At 51.5% G+C, this 14,209-nt stretch overlaps 2 protein-coding genes across 5 annotated transcripts in view; one reads left to right on the top strand and one right to left on the bottom strand.

Moving 5' to 3' along the window:
* The first annotated feature begins 3 nt into the window (after positions 1 to 3).
* Litafd (LITAF domain containing) lies at positions 4 to 4,717 on the top strand. Its single transcript, XM_059270036.1, has 4 exons — positions 4 to 152; positions 1,872 to 2,003; positions 3,727 to 3,871; positions 4,582 to 4,717. Exons 1-4 carry the CDS (start codon positions 125 to 127, stop codon positions 4,688 to 4,690), a joined length of 414 nt encoding a protein of 137 aa, XP_059126019.1. The 5' UTR covers positions 4 to 124; the 3' UTR covers positions 4,691 to 4,717.
* A 7,881-nt stretch (positions 4,718 to 12,598) lies between these two features.
* Positions 12,599 to 14,209, bottom strand: part of Usp7 (ubiquitin specific peptidase 7) — a 54,980-nt gene continuing 53,369 nt past the window's right edge. For all 4 annotated transcript variants that reach the window (XM_059270023.1, XM_059270024.1, XM_059270025.1 and 1 more), the window contains 4 exons: positions 13,712 to 13,831; positions 13,492 to 13,563; positions 13,282 to 13,372; positions 12,599 to 12,914 (listed from right to left, as the gene is read on the bottom strand). In XM_059270023.1, coding sequence (XP_059126006.1) covers positions 12,808 to 12,914; positions 13,282 to 13,372; positions 13,492 to 13,563; positions 13,712 to 13,831 — 390 coding nt within the window. In that variant the 3' untranslated portion in view covers positions 12,599 to 12,807. The remainder of the gene's footprint in view (positions 12,915 to 13,281; positions 13,373 to 13,491; positions 13,564 to 13,711; positions 13,832 to 14,209) is intronic.

Here is a 14,209-nt window from a genome sequence, read left to right as displayed (position 1 = left end):
GCTGGCCTCCTTTCTCCCCAGTGAGGCCTCTCCAAGGAGACTTCAGGAACTGAAAGCCTGTGCACTCAGAACCTGGAACCCAAGAACACTGCTTGAGGGAGTACTTCTAAAGCAGAGGACTCTCATGGCACCCAAATGGAACCATACCGATGGTGAGGAACCTCACTTGGGAGCTAGAAGAAGGCTTGGGAAGCAAGAAGCAGGGGGGTGGGGGGGTGGGGGGGACTATTTGCTGATCTGGGGCTGATCCCATCTTCCCCTAAGTCTCACTGAGCCCTACTACCCAGGTGACCCAGTAGGGACAATGGTTGGGTTAGTTCTCCAACATCCCTACTCTTTAAGCATCACAGACTCTACCAAGCAATACTAATGGCTCCCACATCAATACAGCATCCGGGCGGCACAGCACATAGGCCAGGGCAGGAGCCAGGATGTGGATCTGCCCATATGCTGTGGCCTGGGAAGGTGTCTGACCCCCTTTGAACAGTTTTCTCATTGGAATTCCTACCAATTCCATGTAAATAGTCAAGAGGATCCAGGGTGTAGTGGTACACATCTTTAAACCCAGCACTCAGGAGGCAGACATAGGTGGATCTCTCTAGTCTATATACTGACTTCCAGGACAGCATAGAGAAACCCTATCCCACATTAAACAAAATAAAATTAGAATCTAGGGTTTATTCAGCTGGGCACTGGCCCAGCTTGAGACAGGTTGACTCTAGCTGGTACTGGTCACATGCTTCATTTCTGACCTTTGGTTTCTTCTCTGGAAAAAAAAAAAAATCCTGAAACTAGCCCTAGACAGCTTCTAGGCCAACATAGCTGAGACACCTCTTGTCCCCAAAGTGGAGACAGTAGGGCCACATGGCCAGGGCTGCCTGTTCTCTGCTTAGTCCTGCTAGGGGAGGAGCTGTGAGAGGAGGCTGTGAGAGGAGGCTATGGAAGGAGGCTCTGAGGGGGAGCTCTGAGCAGAGAGGCCCCAGAGATCCACCTCTCGATACTAGCTCCTTCCCTGGAAGGGGCCAGGCCATTGGTGATCAAGCCCAGGTTCCCAGGAGGCACTTACAAGGTTGTACATGAAAATTTGGTGGGAACCTTACTGCCCATCCATATTAAGATCATGGTGGCTCCTTCTGGGTGTGATGGCTTAGACCAGTAATCTCAGCACTTGCGGCACTGAGGCAGGAGGATTGCTGCAAGTTCCAGGCCAGCCTGAATGAGATCTGAACTCAAAAAACAAAGCTGGAGATGCAACTCAGTTGGTAGATGCTTGCTGAGCATGCAAGCAACCCTGGGTTTGCTCTTCAGTACTGCAGAAACCGGACATGGAGGTGCAGGCCTGTAATAGGCAGAGATAGAAGAAGGGTCAGATGTCCCCTGTGAGCCTGGGAGACACAGACCTTGTCTCAACTTCCTCCCTGCCACAAAAAGCATCAGAGCCTCAGATGGAGCTCAAATATCCTAACTTCAGAGGTTAGGTCTCTGGCATCTAAAACCTACCTGGTCCCCCATGCTTACTAACTGAGGGACCTCAGGCAAGATGTTCAACCCTTCTGAACCACATCTCCCTGCCTGCACAATCCGAACGATGCTTCATTGGTGAATTGGTGAAAGGGAGCATGGTGAAATGTGTTACCTGTTTGGCACACAGTGTGGCCAATAGTAAATGGCCCTGAGCTATGTCACACCCCAGACCTCTAGCACCTCTCCTATGGACGAGGAGGACATATGTGGATTCAGAAGTGTCTGAGTTCAAAACCTGGCCCCTCCACCTTCTGTCTGTGTAACTATGCGCAACTTTGTTCTTGGCCATGTGGTGGCTCCGGGTTGGCACATCTGAGCCCTGAGGCCTTGCTTCTTCTCTCTTTCAGACTCTCGGCCTTCTAAGGAGCCACCGCCTTCTAAAGAGCTACCACCTCCTTATACCAGTCCTCAAACAGGAGCACAGGGGTCATCCCAGCCATACCGGGTGTACACCCAAGTCACACCAGTGATCCAGACCAGTAAGTATAGCAACTGTCTCTCCTCGTCTGGCTCCCAGAAGGCCACTGACGAAGCTCAGTGCAGACAGCACTTTCTCTGGTGAGCTCTCCTCCCACAGCCTGAGAACTCTGAAGTCCCAAGGCTGGCTGGGCTCACATGGGGTTGGCGCAGCACCAAGGGATTCTGAGGCATCCTTTTCTACTGTGAAATTCTTGGGGATGGGGCTGGTATATAGTAGATGCTCAAGTAATATTTATGAAATGAATATCCAGCAAGCATATCGTAAGTGCTAGTCCACAGATGAGGTGAATACAGAGTCTCTAAGTTGAACCAGGGCTTTGACTCTAAACCAGTGTCCCAAGGAATTCCCGAGCACTCAAGATTGACATGTTAGTGTTGTAGAATATTATTGTAAGGTGTGATACTTTTGTTTATGTTGCATTTGTTTAACTCTGTGAAGCTGTGTTACTGTGCCTGTAAAACACCCAATGGTCTAATAAAGAGCTGAATGGCCAATAGCAGGACAGGAGAAAGGATAGGCAGGGCTGGCAGGCAGAGAGGGGCAGAGAGGATACATAGAAGGAGAAATCTGGGAGGAGAAAAGAAGTAGCCACAGAAGGAGGACCCCAGGGGCCAGCTACCCAGCTACACAGCAAGCCACAGAGCAAGAGTAAGATTTACAGAAGTAAGAGAATGGAAAATCCCAGAGGCAAAAGGTAGATGGGATAAGTTAAGAAAAGCTGGCAAGAAACAAGGCAAGTCAAGGCCAGGCTTTTATAATTAAGAATAAGCCTCCATGTGTGATTTATTTGGGAGCTGGTTTGTGGGCCCCCCCAAAAGAACAAAAACAACCAACAACACGTTAGACTGTATCAGCCAGCTTCACCTTGCTATAACAAACATGACCCTAGGAGCCCCCTTCAGATCACAAAGCCGCAGCAAGCTTCTGTCGCTGTCATTACGTTAGGCAAGTGCTCTACCACTGGTTATATACCCAGCTCCTCCTGGAATTCTTTCCACATTTTCTTTCAGATTTATTTATGTGTATGAATGTTTTGCCTACATGTGTCTATATACCACGTGTGCCTGGTGTACAAAAGCAAAAGAGGGACTGGAGCGGTGGCTCAGCAGTAAAGGGCTGCGCTTCCAGAGGACCCGGGTTCAATTCCCAGCACCCAGATGGCAGCTCACAACTGTCTATAACTCCAGTTCCAGGACTTCTAACACCTTCACACAAACATGCAGGCAAGACACCAATGGACGTTAGAGAGAGAGAGAGAGAGAGAGAGAGAGAGAGAGAGAGAGAGAGAGAGAGCGCAAGAGAGCGAGCTGTGCCAAAAGAGGCAGGAATGGTGAGGTGTGTGCACGTGTGTGTGTGTGTGTGTGTGTGTTCATTCTTTTCTTTCATGTGCCTGCTTTAAGGATGTTTAACCACAGGGCCTGGAAATCAGCTAATGCAAGGAACGAAAAACAGTGGGCTGGCTGAGTCTGGTAGGTTGTACTAGGAACTCCCCAAGCGGAAGGGACCACGCTTAGAAGCAGAAAGGCTCCAGGGTTCCTAGGCCCTGTCCTTACTTGGGCTAGCTGGATTAACTAGGACAGATCATATGGCTGATAGGCAGGTACGTGGTGACTTGGGTGCACTGGTGAGCACGGGGAAGATGAGTCATGATATAACAGGGGTGCCAGGCAGAGGGTGCTGGAGACAGGAGGAAGAGGCTCTGATCTAACCACCCCCCCCAGACATGTTCACTGGAGTGCCGAGGGTGACAACTTCCATGCCGATGCAGACCATATGTCCCTTCTGTGGGAGCCACATCATCACGGTGACAACCCCTGTCCCAGGCATCCTCACCTGGCTGCTATGCAGTGGCCTCTTTATATTTGGGTAAGCAGTGGGGACTGGGGACCTGGTAGGAAGGGGGTGGGACTGAGATGCAGCTGGAGACAGCTAGAGTAACAGAACTAAGGACAGAGGATGGTCCCAGACTGGGTTTCGAGAGGACAGCCCTCTGCCTGGGTGGCAGAGAATGGAGTGGGGATGGACAATGCCTGCCTGCTGGGCAAGTGGCCAAACAGGTTGCCATCACCACTACTGTCAGAAAGAGAAGGCACAGTATGGCTCTCAGTCCTGCTCTGCAGAACCATCCCCAAGGAATTGAGGCCCACCCAGAGGTGTGATGTGGGTGCAGGCCAGCACAGGGCTGCTCAGGGGTGATGTGGGTGCAGGCCAGCACAGGGCTGCTCAGGGGTGATGTGGGTACAGGCCAGCACAGGGCTGCTCAGGGGTGATGTAGGTGCAGGCCAGCACAGGGACCTCTGCTCAGGGGTGATGTGGGTGCAGGCCAGCACAGGGACCTCTGCTCAGGGGTGATGTGGGTGCAGGCCAGCACAGGGACCTCTGCTCAGGGGTGATGTGGGTGCAGGCCAGCACAGGGACCTCTGCTCAGGGGTGATGTGGGTGCAGGCCAGCACAGGGATCTCTGCTCAGGGCTGATGTGGGTGCAGGCCAGCACAGGCAATCTGCTCAGGGGTGATGTGGGTGCAGGCCAGCACAGGCAATCTGCTCAGGTGAACACACTGCTTCTGAGGCTGCAGGTGCTTCCTGGGCTGCTGCTTCCTCCCCTTCTGTGTGCGGAGCCTCATGGACGTGAGGCACTCCTGTCCTGTGTGCCATCAGGAGATCTTCCACCACCACCGCCTGTGACCTGCACTATAAACAGCAATGAAGAAACATCAGTGTGTATGTGTGCCTGCCCCTGCATACCGTCCAGCAGGGGGTGGCGTGAGCAAGTGAAAACATCCTCCACCCTCCTGCTTTGTCCATGGGTGACCGACAGCACCTGTGTATGCCTGGGTCACAACATGTGCTGGTTGGTATCATCTTGGGGAGGGGTGGAGCGGATGCCCATCCATCTCCAGGTTCAGCCTCCTCTGACTACAGATGCCACAGCTCTACCAGCCACCTCTTTCCAAGCCCCTTCCCATCAGCTCCAAATTCTACCCCTTTGGGAAAACCTGGTACTCACACCCTCACCTGTATAACCTCCCCCACACACACATCCAGGTTCACAGCTGCTGCCCCTTTCCCTGGGGACCAGTGCACTCCATCACAATGCAATACGAAGAGAGCCTCATCCTTTCTTCCCTGTCTGCCTTGGGTCTCTGCAGTCTGGATCCTCCCTGCCCCCCCGGGGGGGGGGCGAGGGGGGGCTGCAGATGTCCTCTGGCCATTCCTAGCAGGTTTCCTCCATTTGTCCTCAGCTTCGCTCAAGGCCCCTCCCCCACCTCTGTAGGCATCTGTCCTCCCTTCCAGCATCCCACAACCTTCTGCCCTGGATGCCTGAGGCATCCAGCAAACCAGCATGTTGGGCTGTGGAGATAGCCCCATAATTAAAGGGATTTGCCTTACAAATATGAGGAGCAGGGTTTAGACCTCCAGGACTCACACAAGTGTTGGATGGGCAGGGTGGCCCACCTGTAATTCCAGCCTCAGAAGTCACAGACAGAGGAATCCCAGAGCAAGCTGGCTAGTGAGACTAGCCTTATCAGAAAGCTCTGGGTTTGATTGAGAGACCCTGACTAAGTAAGTAAGGTAGAAAGTTTGAAGATGATCCTCCACATCAACCTTGGGCCTCCACATGCATGTGCACATGTGCATGAACACCCACATGTGTGCAAACATACAAAAACGGGGCGGGGACCTCAGTAGGTCTTGTGAGGCTGCTCTCCTGAAGGGGTGGGCTCATGGGGAGGGCATGGCCACCTCCTCTCTCCCAGACACCTTGGATGCAGCCCTCAGTTCCTGTCCTGTTCCCCTCCACCTTGTCCCCTCCTTGGCTCCGGGTTCTCCTGCTCCTTCCATTCCTCACCAGCCAGCAGCCTGTGGCCAACACAGACAGGGTGATGCAGTTAACATGGACAAGAACTCACCACTTATTTGGGAAGCAGAGTCAGGAGGATTGCCAGGCTTAGTTACATAGCAAATGCCTGTCTCTTAAAAAAACAAACAAACCTGTTGCTGTGAAGGTGTTATTAACTTGACAAAACCCAGAATTGTTTGGGAGAGAGCCTTGCCTGTGGGGGATTACATTCTATTTCTGGAGGGAGGTGCCCTCTGCGGGCAGCACCATTCCCTGCTGGGATCCTGGACTGTAGTAGTGGAGAAAGGGAAGTGGGGTTGCAGCACACATCATTCTCTGCTTCCTGACTGTGGGTGTCATGTGACTAGCTCTCTCAAGCAGCTGCTGCCTTCCTTCACTTTCCCACCATGAACTGTGAGCTAAAATAAACCCCTTCTCCTTTATATTCTTCTGGTCAGAGTATTTTATCACAGCAATAGGAAAAGAAACTGACATTCACTTACACCAGACATCTGCCTAGAACTCACAGCTCACTCTGAGTTCACCTGAAGCCATCTGTGAGTGGTTCCTGCCTCCCTCTTGACTCTGTCAGGCATCCTCCTCACTATGATCCCCAGGACCCCACCGACCCATCCCTCCAGCAGGCCTGCCTGTCTATGCACCCCAGGACCCCACCGACCCATCCCTCCATCAGGCCTACCTGTCTATACACCCCAGGACCCCACCGACCCATCCCTCCAGCAGGCCTGTCTATGCACCCCAGGACCCTCACTGACCCATCCCTCCAGCAGGCCTACCTGTCTATACACCCCAGGACCCCACCGACCCATCCCTCCAGCAGGCCTGCCTGTCTATGCACCCCAGGACCCCACCGACCCATCCCTCCATCAGGCCTACCTGTCTATACACCCCAGGACCCCACCAACCCATCCCTCCAGCAGGCCTGTCTATGCACCCCAGGACCCTCACTGACCCATCCCTCCAGCAGGCCTGTCTATGCACCCCAGGACCCCCACCGACCCATCCCTCCAGCAGGCCTGTCTATGCACCCCAGGACCCCCACTGACCCATCCCTCCAGCAGGCCTGCCTATGCACCCCAGGACTCCCACTGACCCATCCCTCTAGCAGGCCTGCCTGTCTGTTCTTCTCCATCCTGTCATTCTTCCAGGCAGATTCATGAGCTTGGTTCAGCCTGATACCTGCATGACCCAAGAGGAACTGAGGCAGGGACTATAGGAACTGGGAAGGGATGAATCTTGCCAAGTCGTTTCTGGAGTGGGCTCCCCAGTGAGGTTTACTCCTTACAGTTCCTTCCCAAGCTTACAGTGTACAGAAGCCAATGGGAAGGAAGTGGCTGTTAAAAGACCCCAAACTGGCTTGTGGATAAGACTTCTGGGTAAAATGAGGACCACTGGACAAGATCAGGAAGGTGATGTGGGGAAATCCAGTACCAGAGAGTGGGGTTTTGTGTTTCTTTGAAGTCAGTGCTGAGGATTGAACCTAGGGCTTCGTGTCTGATAGGCAAGCGCTCTACCACTGAGCTACATCCCCAACCCTTATTTTCACTTTGAGACAGGGAAACACTAAGTGCCCAGGCTGGCCTTGAGCTTGTTATGTATTTCAGACAGGCCTGGACCTCATGACCTCCTGACCCAGCCCCTTGATTGCTGGTTTGACATGTGTGTACCTGTCAAAAATGGAGATTCAATTTGAAAAATACAAAAAAGTATTGTCCTACCTATCATTGTTCAAATAGAGGCAGAAGAGACTTGTGGAAAGCATTTGAAAGACACTAGCAATTGGTTTGTGCTGAGGTTCCCTGTAATACCCACACTCATCACAAGAGGGCAGTGCTGCACAACTGACAGGTAGAAACCCAGGCCCATTAACTAACTAGACAGGCAATCAGAAACTCAGGTGTCTGTCTCCCTGTAGCCCCTGCATTAGCATGACATGAAAAGGTGTACACGTGTGAGGAGATACACTGAGTGTGGGCTGGAGGCTTAGTGGGATGGTAGCATCTCCTGGCATTTTCAGGCTGGGATTCCTGGAAGCCTGAAAGTCAGGTGAGGTACATTGCTCCAGGCCAGCAGGTCTCTCTAGACCCCAGGGAGGCCGGACAGCTGATCCAGCACCTGCAATGGAGGCCCTGAAATGATTGATGGGAGACTGGACTTCAAAAATGGAATGTGCTACAGCTGTAAGCCGTAACTGCATGGAAACGGGCCTGACACCAGATCAAACTGCCACAGTGAACTGTTGGACAAACAGCTTCTGAGACTTCAAGACATGGGATGCCAAGTCAGCACAGGCCTTAGAGTCTCAACAGGACAGAACTTGCCTTGAGAATGAATCACATTTACCTTGAACTACTCAACTCCAACTTCCCTTGTTCAGATTCCCCACCCCCACCCACCCCCGCCTCCCCAGGCAATGTGTTGGCTTTGTCTTGTATTGTAGACAGGTCCAGACAGGAATGTCTCAGTCCCGGGACAAAACCAACTGTCACTCCACATCACTGGACTTCAAGGTTCTGCCCAGACTGACCCCACAAATCAATCACAGGTTTTGGTGAGTACTGTAACAGTGGTACTGATGCTCAGTGTGAAGCTGCTGACCACACAGTGAAGGCTCTAACAGCGGGTGCTGACACTCTTCTAGGCTCTGTCTCTAGCCAACCCACCCTCTGGGTCAGAGCCAAGAGAGTGAGTAGTCTAATCCCACTCAGCCTTATCACGGGAGCAGACAGGTGGGTGTGGTGTGGTGTGGTCATGGGCATGTCTGGTATCAGCGGTCACCACGGCAGGCTTCTGTGCCCACTCCCAGCCCACTGCGGTCAGCTCTGCCCAAGTCCACCCTGGGAATCTGCTATCCAGTGAGTCTAAGGACAGGGAGAAGTCTGGGCAACTTTTGATGTGCCCCTAGCTTCGGTCCACACCACTGAACAGGAAGGTTGACATTGTCCCTTCAATAGTAATGAACCCCAATGCACTCCCCAACTTCCTCAGCCTCTTGCTCTACTGAAGAACTGAGCTTAGAATGTCCAAGAGCCTTGGTGCTCCTGGCTGGCAGGGAAGATGGGTGAGCTCACCTCAGACAGAGACCATGGAGCTTCATGGAGACTGCTCTCCAAAGGTACAAGCTGGGAGCTTACTGTCTACCCCCAACATCCAGCCAGCAGCACATGTCTGTGACCCTTGGAAGGGGCAGACTACCTCTCACACCTACACAACTTTGCCCCTACAATGTTCGGGAAGGATGGGGGACCCCAGCTTGCAGGCCCCACTCACCAATCAGCAGCACACAACCACTCATGTCCACCAAGACTAAAGGTCATGAAGAGACTCGGTCTTGATGGAGCTTTTTTTCTGCCCAGGAAATGAACTCTCTTGGGGTTTCCCTCTGATTGTCACAGGGTGAGAAAACTGGACTAGGGCTGTGCTAACACAGGAGGCACACATGATCAAGTGACTGCCACAGGTAGCCGGAAACTACGCCGTGAAGAGTGGACACAGAGCCTCTACCATAGCTTCCGCCCGGCAGCAAAGGGTAAACAGCCTGGCAGAGCCCAGGCTATACCATACAAGGGCGCACACCCAGAGACAGCCCTAGTTAGTTCCTACAAAAACACCTGGCTTTGTCCCTGGTCACCTTCTTCCCTCTTCAGAGGCTGCTAGAGCCTTCCCTCGGTGCTAGGGTATTTCCCTTCCAGCCAGGGTGCTGGAAAGCCCTGTGGCAAAAAAAGCTCTAGGAACCCAACCCTACCCACTCAGGTAGGTGACTGTCAGGGTTGGGTTGTGGCACTGAAGACCACCACAAAGATCACCTGTGGCTCAAAAAGGTACCAATGTTAACCACCAGATATTTTGTGGGATTGCCAGCCCAGGATTCAGTGCCACAATCCTAGTCCACTAGAAAAATGTCTCCACACATCCCATGTTGACAATTTCATACAGCCTGATGCTAAAACTTCCTCCACTCAGACTCTTCAGCCCGGTCACTGCAGATAAGGGCCTGAATCCCAAGCAGGGAGTTGACTTTTTTGGGCTGCAAGGCTCTGGGGCTGAGGGGCAGAATCAGCCTCCACAGGCTCCCATCCCAGGGCCACGCCTTACCCCATGTGGTACATACCAGACTTAGTGTTTACTGAGACAGTGGGTCACTCTGTGGCCTAGACTAGTCTCACATCTGAGATACCCTCCCATGCCCCTGTCAGGGACTATCAATCATTCTGATCAATGTAACTGCTTGTTTTTCCTAACAAAAACAGCTGGTTAGCACGACGGGATCCTCACCTTACTCCTTGCCAGATACACTGATCACAAGGGCAGCTGGCTCACTCTTGAAGGCCTCATTACTGTCAGAGGGGGGTCCCCAAGGAGCCCCAGGGAAACCTGGTACCACTGCCTTAATGCCACAAGGCTAAGAGCCAACATGCAAGGATGTGCTGTTGAATGAAGACAACCCTAGCAGACAATGTACCTTCAGGGTGAAGTTCCTGTAGTTTTAGACTGGGTCTCAAGTAACTCAGGCTGTCCCAGAATCTGCTATGCAACCAAGAATGGCTTTGAACTCCTCATCTTCCTGCTTCTACTTCTTTAGTGCTGGGATCACAAGCCTGAACAAACACATCAGCTTCACAATCCTGAGCAGAAACACATGGCCACCATGGCTGCAAGCCCTAAGGTCATACTCTGGCCACCACTGTGGGTGAGGACTCCCCTACATCAACAGCCACATGCTACAGAGCAGAAGGAGCCGCCATCTTCAGAGGATTAAAGTGAGCAGGCTGGAAGACAACTGTTCCATAAATTTTAAAATGTCTTCTACCTTCCCCACCCTAAGTCAGGTAAATGAACTCAAGACTCAGTATTTTGGGAGCTGGAAGTGAGTGGAAAAATGAATGCAGCACACAATAAACACTACAAGAAGTTCTTTGAAAAATAGTCATTTAATATTTAAGGGAGAATAGAAATCGTGGGTACCTAAGACTGGCCAACCCCCAACAAGCCCTCCAACAGGAACACCTTGGAGTTCAAAGGCCAACATTGGGTGAGCAGTCCTCATTGCCTTGCCTATACCTGCCAGTAACTTCTCATTTGCGCAAGGCCAAAGGGCCCAGTAGGATCAAGGCCTACAGGGTCCCCCATGATCTGCTCTTTATCCCACTGACCTGTACAACACAAGTTATTGGAAGGCACACAATTCATAGTGCAAAAGGAAAAAGGAAGCCAGGGTGCAGGTGGCTCAGAACCAGGCCAGAGGTACCCTCCCCTGGGCACCTCCTCCAGAGACCTCCAATTTCCCCAGTCACTGAGTAGTATGTGCATGGGCCCCAGCTGAGGACTCTTGCATTTTCCTTAGATCCGGGGGATGAAGCCCAGGGGGATGCACACACTAGACAAGTCTCTACCATTAGCCACATCCTGAACTCTTGACAGGATCTATGTAGCACAGGCTGATTTGATACTCCTACCTCCACTTCCTGACTGCTGGATCAGAGGCCTGTGCCTGCCACTATACCTTACAAAAACCTTGTTTCTCAAGCTCAGATGTCAGAGGCCAAAACCAAACTGAAGCCAGGGCTGGGGGTCACATCTTTAAGCCCAGCATTTGGGAGGCAGAGGCAGGTGGATCTCTGAGTTCAAGACCAGCCTGGTCTACATAGCAAGTTCTAGGCCTGCAGGGCAAGACAAAAACTGCCACCCAATGGAAAAATCCAACAGCTGAGAAAAATACATGGCGGCTGAAACCCTGACTCAATGCAAGGCTCCCAGGCCTGTTTCCAGGAAGAGTACTCATCCTCAGCTTCCACAGCACTCACTGGATTATAATTTTTATAGAAAATTTTATTCAACATACAACATTTTCCAGCAAAAAGGCAATATACAGGAGAGTTGGTGTACACTGCTGCTACAGAAACAAACAGAAGTATTGGGGGGAGGGAAAGAAGTGTGGCTTGCTGACTCTATTTGCACTCAAAACTATAGACACGCAGCTGGCATTAGCTCCAACGAAAAGGGAAACGAAGGACTGAGATAAAGCTCCGCACAGGGTGTCCACGTCGGCCAAGGTCACTTGCACTCACCCAACAGAAAATGACCTCCTCCCAGGGGCAAATTGTACAGGTTTCATTCATTAAATATACAATTTCATTTTCCTTTTTTTCCTTTTTTTATTTTATCTTTTTTACAAAGTCAACAGCTTACTAACCACTAGCGAGCATGCGCTCTTGCTAAACGGCTCTCTCCTCTGTCGCCCGCCCGTGCACTCCGTCCTCACAGAAACCTAGAGTCACTCTTTCACCTGCTCAGATCATTCCGTTTGCCCAGAGGCAACAGAGTAAACCTTAATTGTATCGGACAGTGTTCTCAGTGTATAAAAAGACCCCAGCTGTCAGCACTGGCTGACCAACTGAGACGTTTACTGAAAAGAGCCCAGGCAGCTGAGGAGAGGAACCCCAGGAAGGGCCAGCAACGCACACAGTGAAGGAGAGTGCTTTTGAGTAGGGTTGTTTCTCTGGTCTGCCTTTACAGATGCACACAGGTCACTGACAGTCTAACTGAAGGAAGAAGTCGGCCTGCCTAGCTCTAGCTGCAGAGCTGTGCAGGACCCAGGCAGGGGGCCAGGCTGCCTGCGCCAACCAGACACCTCTGCCAGGGACTCGCATCCTAGGAACCTCTTCTCCCATGATGCTGATGGTTGCCTTGCATTGTGGTTACCATAAAATAACTCTCATTGGCATCCAAGCTTTATAAAAACACCTTCATTTTGCTCAAAAAGGGCAGTCAATAGATACAGAGAAGCCAAACTGAACAGCCTCAACAAAATAAAATTAACATCAGCAGCAAATCCTCTTGCTGGAGACTTCGGCTAGAGTGCACGTGTACCAAAGTTCTACGGCTGTTAAAAAGGGCACACACCCACGAGCTGTCCCTCGCCTTGGACACGGGAAGGAAGTCAGTTGTGGATTTTAATTGCCTTTTCAAGGTAAGTGTAGCGACTCCTCTTTGGGGCTTTGTTGAAGTGGTCGAGCCCTAGCCAAGGCCGAGGATGAGACATGTTACCTGGCAGGGACAAAGAACAAACCATTAAGACTCCAGGTTCTTGGCTACCACCAGAACCAGTCTCCACCTTAGATGGCTGCTCAGTCAGCTGAAGCCTGGAAGTGCTCATTAACACAAGCTGACATGGGGCTGTTTATTTAGATGCCTCTTTCCAACTCAAAGGCTAAAACACAGTCCCAGGGGGAAGTTGAAGTAAATCGCCCACACCTCCGTCCCATTTAAAGCACAGCAAGAGCCTTAATCCTTGGAAATACAGAGACCTGACCTGTGGAGAACTCACTCAACCCCAGGCTGCTGCCTCTCAATGGCTGCACATGGTTCCAAGACCTACAATCGGAATGAAGGCCCTCTGCTGAGAGCCTCTTACCAGGTTGTGGCTCAAAGTCCTTCAAATTCACTTCATACTCATCTTCGTTGATGTACTGGTGCCGGCCCATCATGACAATTGCAAATTTAAACTGGAAAACAAGAGCAAAAGCCCCCATTATCTTCTGCTGCTTGCCAGAGCAGCTCAGCGGCCTCACTCGGGTTCAAGTGCTAGCCACTGAGGCCTAGTCGGGTTCCTACGAGCACACACCTTCTCAAACTCCTTTTCCTGGATATCCAGCAGGCTCTGAATTCGCTTCATCACTTCTCTGAAATGCTCACCCTGGAAGACAAAAGACAGGTGTGCTCAGATAGCAAAGGCACATCCCCCAGCGTGCAGTGCTGTGTGGTAGGTGCCAAAGCCAGGCTGGCCTGGCCCATCAGCTGAGATCAAGTCTTTCAAAGACACGGAGTTCTGACAGAACTCTTACCTGGTGTATTCTCAGCAAAAACGGAATTCCAAAAGTCCCAAACACCTCTTTGTGGAAATGCGCCACTGTGATTAGCATCTCGTTCTCCTTATCTATGTCTACCTGGTCCAAAGGTATTTCCTGGAGACACATTTTAAACACAAAACTTCCTTTAAGTGTAGTTATTATTTACATTCTAACCTGACACTCAATGGATAAACTCCCATTTAGATCCAGACGACCCATAAACTGACAGGGGTGAGTGGATGTCTCGATGTCTCTCTCTCTCCCCCCCCCCCCCCCCCCCCACACACAGTGAAGGGGCTTCCATTAGATCACGTGCTGGCTCTAGAGACCCACACACACTGGCCAGGACGGAAGCCCCCGAAACTCTGAGTCACTACAAACTCTTCTATTTAAGCTCGTCATCAAGTAGCTTGTTAAAGTAACGTGTGCTGCTGGCATACATTTCTACCAAAAGGCCACACCTTTTTTCTTGGCAGAAACGAAAACATTTAT

The sequence above is a fragment of the Peromyscus eremicus genome, chromosome 8a, assembly GCF_949786415.1.
Source record: "Peromyscus eremicus chromosome 8a, PerEre_H2_v1, whole genome shotgun sequence".
In the NCBI taxonomy this organism is placed as follows: Eukaryota; Metazoa; Chordata; class Mammalia; order Rodentia; family Cricetidae; genus Peromyscus; species Peromyscus eremicus.
The sequence above is the reverse complement of the archived record's forward strand: the minus strand, read 5'-3'. Positions and strand labels throughout refer to the sequence as shown.